This window comes from Phaethon lepturus, unplaced genomic scaffold (genome assembly GCF_000687285.1).
Source record: "Phaethon lepturus isolate BGI_N335 unplaced genomic scaffold, ASM68728v1 scaffold30653, whole genome shotgun sequence".
Classification (NCBI taxonomy): Eukaryota; Metazoa; Chordata; class Aves; order Phaethontiformes; family Phaethontidae; genus Phaethon; species Phaethon lepturus.
The window spans coordinates 70349-77878 of NW_010528880.1; the positions used below are offsets into that span (position 1 = coordinate 70349).

At 42.6% G+C, this 7530-nt stretch overlaps 1 protein-coding gene across 1 annotated transcript; it reads left to right on the top strand.

Moving 5' to 3' along the window:
* The first annotated feature begins 3870 nt into the window (after positions 1-3870).
* Positions 3871-7299, top strand: FGF23 (fibroblast growth factor 23). The gene is made up of 3 exons (XM_010283793.1): positions 3871-4093; positions 6233-6336; positions 6862-7299. Exons 1-3 carry the CDS (start codon positions 3871-3873, stop codon positions 7297-7299), a joined length of 765 nt encoding a protein of 254 aa, XP_010282095.1.
* Positions 7300-7530: the final 231 nt, after the last annotated feature.

Below are 7530 nucleotides of genomic sequence, written 5' to 3' on the forward strand. Positions count from 1 at the left end.
CTTTCAAGGGGTCTACAAAAGACAGCTGAGGGCAAATCTTGTAGTAACTTAAATTTGTTGTAAAAAACTTGCCTCTCCCTTGTAAGTCCTCTGCAGTTGACTGAAGTGATAAGCAGTAAAAGAAAGGAGTTACTTTGCTAGCTGCTGGACAAGGGATGACATACAATTGCTGAGATCAGGGGTTTACAGATCTGAAATGGTAAGATTTGATCAAAAAATTACCTAAAGCTGAAAGTCAAAGCAGTCAAAGTGGGGGAAAGTCAGATCCCAGGCTGCTCCCATGAGCCTAACTCAGGTCCTTCTGTGTACAGTTTTGGGTATAATTTGCAGTTAAATGATCATATTTAAATAAATTACAAACTTTTTGACTGAACATTTGCCTCATTCTGCATGGAAAGTTATGATGTTCATTTAGGGATATTCAGTGGTTTGTGTCCCACTTGCTGTGTGCCCTGGGCTAGCACTCCTAGCACACCGCGTACCGGCGAGGCGCAAGCATCACAGGCGTTACAGTTGAGGCACCTGGCCCAGTTGGCCACCCAGATTAACTGGCTTAGCCAGGCCTGTGCTGCCTCTGAAGCAAGGAGCAAGGAGGCAGCAGGAGCAGGCCTGGGATGAAGGCATGGCAGGGAGAGGAAGGGGAATGGGACACACTAAGGGGCAGAGCATCAATGCTTTTCTCAAATAAAATTTAGTCTGCAAGCTGGGGCCTGTCTTATCCATCTTTTCCTTTCAACCTTGCTCTGAAGTGAGAATATCCTCACGTGGTTCCAGACATCCACCATGGGTGGTACCTCCGAGCTGGCTCCAATCTGCCTTTGTACGATGCTTCCAAGGAAAGTCCTGTGCCACTGTGGCGCCTGACACTGGCTGAGCAGCACCCCTGCAATGGGCATCGTGGCCACCCTGACCTGACCATAGAAACGTCCGCATTCAGTCCTAAGACATAGGTCAGCCCTGTCCTTTGCCCCCAGCATGCCTCCAGCTCCACATGTGCTCACACTGCTGTTTTCACAGCACCCACTTTCCCTCCTATCTGCTTAAAAGTGTAGGCTCCTTCAGAGGAGAAATTAAACTATTTCCATGCTTGAACAAAACTTAGAACTAGCTGAATTATTCATTTGGACTAAGGTAGCAGATAGAGAAGAGCAGCAGTTCTGAGTTTGCTGAAACGTTTTTGGTCTTCAAATTCAGTTCCCTTTTTTTCTTCCCTCTAAACTAAGAAAATCCTGTAAGACTCTGCAGCTAGTTACTGAGAACTGAGAAAAGCCGTCTCGATCGGTCAAACATCTTGGGACAATATAGAGATCTGAAAAAGCAGTATCGAATTGTGGTAAAATTTGCAGAATTATTGTTACCACTGGTGCAAGAGCATGACAGTACAAGAGAAGAAAGATTGTCATTGCTTCTATTAGACTAACAGACACAGCTGAAAAAGTAAGCAAGCTTTCATACATCTGGTGACTTCATCAGCAGCTGAATGGGTAAGAGAAGGTAAGTGACATACCAACAGAAGAAATAAATGGATCAGCCTGAAATCAAAAAAGAAATGGGCTACTAAAAAAACCCACATGCAGTGGGCATTTGTAGGGTTAAAACAAAAAAAAAGTCTATGAAAAGGCAAAATGTGCATTAACAAACATCCTCACAAGCAGAGACTTAAATAAGTTCACTTTAGCCCAGCAGTTTAAACAGAACTCAGCAAAGTCTGACCCTATGGGAAACTTTTGAAAATGCCAATTTAAGCATGTGACAGTAGTCTTTGTTTCTTTGACATATAAAAAAATGAAACAGCTGCTCACAACTGGTATATGCTAAAATGGGGTTTGAATAAATTTTTCAAACATCTGAGAACAATTTCTGTACAGCTAAGACACCAGAGAGAGATCAGATCAGTGCATAATGGCAAGCACAGGAAAAAAACATGATGAATACGAAAACTCAAACCAGAAAAACTGCATTCACAAAAAAATCACAAAAAATTCCAAGAGGACACACTATCGTATAAATGCCTCTCACAGAAACTTTTGCAACTGTTTCTGAGGTATACATATCCCCATTTCCATGGTAGCCTAACGAAAGGGAGCAAAAGAAAAGCAAAACAAACAATAACAAAACCCCCCAAACATTTGTTTTAATACCAGAGTGAAAAAATATTGGTGGATAATTTCAACAATAAATAGATACATCCCTTTAAAAAAAGAGAAGAAAAAATAACCCTCCTTTCTTTCCAAGGTATCTTTTAAAATAAAGGATTTCAGGTGTTACAACCCATAAAACATCTGTAGCCTACACTGCCTCTCAGTGAAGACAGCTTTGTCAGCCTACTCAGTTTAAGATATGACCCTTATACACTTTGGCTGAAAAACGCTGTCATTTACACAGGTGTATATACACTGACGCAAGTCTCTAGATTTACACAGGTGTGACAGAGGCATTTGGCAGAGTTTCGCTAATTTTAAACAATAAAAAACAATCAGATCAACTTTTGCAGTTGGTAACAGTTATATCAATCCATAATATGTTTGGTGCTGATGGCACTGCTCCACAGCTTGTTAATGAACCTAAGAATTTTTGCATACTGTGTCCAACTAGAGATTGTAACTGAACCTAAGACTCCTACAATTACATTCCTCAGGTTTCTTTAAAAAAAATTACTAATTTATTGTTTGCTACTCTTTTCAGTTTTGTATTAATTTTTGAAAGAAACCTTAACACAGTCTAGTTGTGTAACCTGTTATTCCTATCATCATTTTACCTGTATACACAGTGTCCCGTTAGTACAGCATTTTAATACAATAAAAGGAATCATATTTTTTTTAATCAGAAAATTTGTTTGTAAAGCCGCAGAACATTAGCAGGACAACTGAAAAGCAGGTATTGTATCTTGGAACATTTTTTAACATCACTGTCCATTTATTACTTTTCAGCTTGGTCATGTCCCTTTGTAGTTCTTCCAGGCTTGCTTGCCGTACCTGAAGTAATAAAAATGTGCCAATATGAGTGATTTCAGGTTTGATTCAGATCCTAGATCTACTGGCCACGCTAAGCTGTATGCCTTTTACAAAGACTGCCAGCCAGATGTGTAATGCAGGAACAAATGTGCAGTTTTTCAGTGTTTTACAGGCAATGTTCGGCTGTTTGTCCAACTTTAAATTATTTAGGTGACTCAAAATGAAACAGGAGAAATAAAACGGACAGCTTATTTGAAGTGGGTTGTGATCATATCAAGTGTTCTTTGCTTAAAAAGAGCAACACAAATACCAGCCCAACCGGCTCACTGCTAAACTTACACCATAATGAAGGGGGAATCAGGCCCAGGTCAGCCTAGTATCAGCTTTTGATACATTTGCAAAATACGTTAGCAGTATTTTGATGTAAATCAGAATGTATTTTGGAAACTGAGAGGGGAGGTGGGAATCTGAATAAACACATCTGCGGAAAAAAAAAAGATAATTCAGGTCTGAAGGGTCATTCCCTTCAGTAAAAGTGCAGTGGATTGCTCTTCCTGGATCTAACAGTAGGGGCGTGGGAAGCTCTCAGATGTCACAGGGTTGTAGATAACATTTGAACATATGATTAGCTTTCATGAGCTGTCTTTAGAAACCTTACATTTTTCCCCCCCGCACCTTAGCCAGAGATCCTTCCCTTGAGGTTTAGGGACACTTAAAATGTTGCTTTGACAAAAATCAAGGATGTGGAGAAGTTTTTCCTGTGTGATGTCACTTTGCTGCCCTTTATAAGCCTCTGCAGAAAAGAAGGGAACCTATCTGAGGATTCACGCTCCAGACACAGGCGACCAAGAGAAAGCGAGACGCACAGAGGCGTATCGAGTTGCAGATACCGACCAACGGCTAGGAACGGTGAGCCATGCCGCAGACCAGTCCCTACGGCTGCCTGGGGTACACGCTGCTGGTACTCTGTAGCCTGAAGGCTACCCTCGCCTTTCCCAACTCCTCTCCGCTGCTGAATCCCAGCTGGGGGAATGGAGATCGCCTGATGCACCTCTACACAGATACAGAGAGGAACAGCTTCCATCTCCAAATCAATGCTGATGGCTACATTGATGGTGTTCCTCACCAAACCATTTACAGTAAGTAGATGACTATGGACCCTCAGTCTTCACGGGAGCAGGGGAGGGAGAACAAGACTTCTGCTTTCTCACTATCTGTAGAAAATCCCCTCCTCTCATTAGGCAGGCAGACAGAGGAGTATAGCTATGGGATGGAAAATATACATAATTATAATCCTCCCTTTATTTAACAAATAAACAAAACCACTCCAGAGAAATGTGGTGGATGGGGAGTTTCATTCCTCACCTAAGAGAATGAAAGTTCCTGTGATACTCTTGCAAGCAAAAACTACCTGAATTATCCTTCACCTCATGATTATATCCACAGCTTCTTGTGGAGGTTCCTGTTAGACAGTGATGACATCCCCCACATAGCTACTTCCCATTGCAGTGATAGTATTGCCAAAGGAACTGCTCTGAGGGAACTCACCACAGCAGTGGTGGAAAACTGATAGTATCTGTAAAACCTTTATTTTGGGATAGAGAGCTGATAACTACTAAAACTAGGTCCTTTCCTTCCAAATACATCAATACAACTCTGCACTGGAAATTGGATTGGGAGACAAGCTTCAGATTTGTGTCTGTAATGTAGGTGCATGGCAGACACTCAGCTGTGCGTAGAACGTGGGTAACTGAGCATGCAACTGTCAATTAAACACTGGGAAACTACAAAAGGCCAGAACTGTCATAAAAGAAGTGCTAAGCCTCTGGAGTAACCATTCCCTACTATAACTGAAAGGTTCTCAAATTGTCTCATTATAGCTTATTTTCATGGAAAACTAAGGTATTCTTCCTTTGCTGAATACCTGGCCCAAACACTGTAGTTAGCAGAAAAAAAAAAAAAGAGACTTAAGGTTCCTTCATAACATTTCAAAAGTCCTTCTCTTTCAGCAGCACTCAAATCACAAGGAGCTAGGCATCATGAAGTCATGTTTATTATTATTGCTGCATAAGGTTGTCTTCAACCACTCAACTAAAAATGCAATCATATCTAATGATGACTTCACATAAATATATAAGGAGCAAAGGATGTTTTTTAAAGTTATAATTAATCAAGGAGAAAAAAGGATCAAGTTTTGCTATTTTTAGGGGTTTTTTTTAGGAACTACCAATGAAACGTTTGCAGGGATGCTTGCATTGTCTTGTTGTTATTCTTCCTGCATATTTAAAGGTTTTATAAAACTCATTTTAGGTATGTTGGCCAAGAACCAGCGTGATGTTTTAGAGAACAACATCCAGCAAAATACCATGTTTTGTCCATATCTGCCATAAAGTGAAAACACCAGTATTTGGAACGATGGAGCAGGAAGGGTGGGAAATCAGACAATGAAAGGGGTCATGAAAAGGAGGGTGACTGTATCTCTGCCAGGTCACCATGGTACCGGTGAAATGTCAGATAAATGAGACACCTGCACCAGGGCTGCAATAACCCAGGGCTGCAGCTGCGCAGGCTGGGATGAGGCTGGATGTGTACAGCTCTCCGGGGTAGGACCTGAGGGTTACAGCAGGCACCAAGTCAAACATAAGTCAACAGCACGCTCGCTTAGAGAGGAAGGCAAACCATCTACTGTGGTCAGCAGATCAAGGAAAGTTATTATTCCCATTTTTACTGAGGACTGGTGAAACTGCTCTTGGACCACTATGGCAACCCCAGTTCAAGACGGATGTGGAAAAACTGCAGCTGGTCTGGCAGAAGGTTTTCGGGATGGTCAGGGGCCATGATCTGACAGGAAAGGTTAAGGGAGCTGGGCTTATTTAGTATAGCAAAAAGGAGATTAAGGATAGTCTAATACCACAGGGCAGTTGCAAAGGTGAGGGAGACAAACTCCCCTTGGCAGTGGCCAATGACAGAACTAAGGACAATGGCCCCAGACTGTGGCCTGGGACTTCAGAGGGGATGTAAGGAAAAAAGTTGTCCTTGGGAGGTTAGTACAGCACTGGAACAGGGCACCCAGAGAGGTGGCGGCATCTCCTTCCTGGGAGCTTTCCAAGGCTCAGGCAAAGCCAGGGCTAACCTGATCTAGGGTGGCCAATAGTGCCAGTTCACATGGGATGTTGGTTCAGATCCCACAGGACACTTCCAGCCAGAGCATCTGTGGAACTGTGAGGCAACAGTGTCGAACTGGGTCCTAGATTTGACATCTTTATTTTTCTAAACAGGTGCCCTAATGATCAAGTCTGAGGGCGCTGGCTCAGTAATAATCACAGGTGTGAAGAGCGGACGCTACCTATGTATGGACATGAAAGGAAACATTTTTGGTTCGGTGAGTAAGCTAGTAAACTAAGACTCAAGACTGAAAAGCACATGCAGTCCGCTACTGCAGTGCCTATTTCTTCAGTTAGGGCAAATCTGTATAGCTACAGTAGGAGGATGCAGATTTAAGCAAGCTGAGGCCCTGCCACCTTGTTTAAACTTTCCTCTCTGACTGCATTGAGTTGTAGGGCTGACAAAACTCATCCGGGTTCCTGCTTGGGTAAATGAGGGCAGAATGAGATCCAGTGACGGACCAATCTGAATTCCGGCTGTAGCCTAGAGCCACAGGTTGGGACTAGCTCAAACAAGGCAGCCCTCTGAAAGAAAACAATGTCACCATTATAATACCTTTGCTGAAAACATGGGCATGCATCTTAGATCTACTTTTGACTAAGCCTGAGTTGTCTGAGTTACAGACAGCCGGCAGATCAGAAAAACACCTGCTGCAAGATCTCATCCCTCTTTCCGTCTTTAATCAACACTTGTTATTCACCAAATCCCTCTGCTCACAGGTGTCATGTTTTTTTCCCCCAAGCATTACTTCAGCCAAGAGGACTGCATGTTCAACCACAGGACGCTGGAAAATGGATATGATGTGTACCAGTCTCCCAAACACAACTTCCTGGTTAGTTTAGGCAGAGTTAAGCAAGCTTTCTTCCCAGGTATGAATCCACCACCATACTCCCAGTTTTTGTCCAGGAGAAATGAAATCCCTTTGTTTCGATTCAACACACCAGAGCCCCACAGATATACTAGAAGTGCAGATATCGATCCAATGGATCCTCACCAGATCCTGGTCCCCCAGAGAAAGATCTCCGTGTTCGGATCTCAGTTGCAGCAGCAAGCAGACTTTTCCCACATGCCCAGAGAACCCATGAGAATCAACCAGAACGATGTGGTCAACCCAGATGACCCACATGCTATGATGGATGCCAGGAGGTATGCGAGTCCTCGCTTTTATATTACAAGATAACTGGGGCCCCATCACTTGCAAATTGAAGACATGGGTGAATATAATAGGCAAAAGGAACTGTCTAGCACACTCAATCTGATTTCCAACTCTCAAAATGGCTATTAGAAACTTGAAAGACAATGGGAAAAATCCCTAATTTCAAATGGTTTACTTATAGGTGACAGTTTACTGAAAAACAAGTTGGACATTTTCCAGTTGTGGCTGTTTTACTGGAAAGAAGACACATTTTTT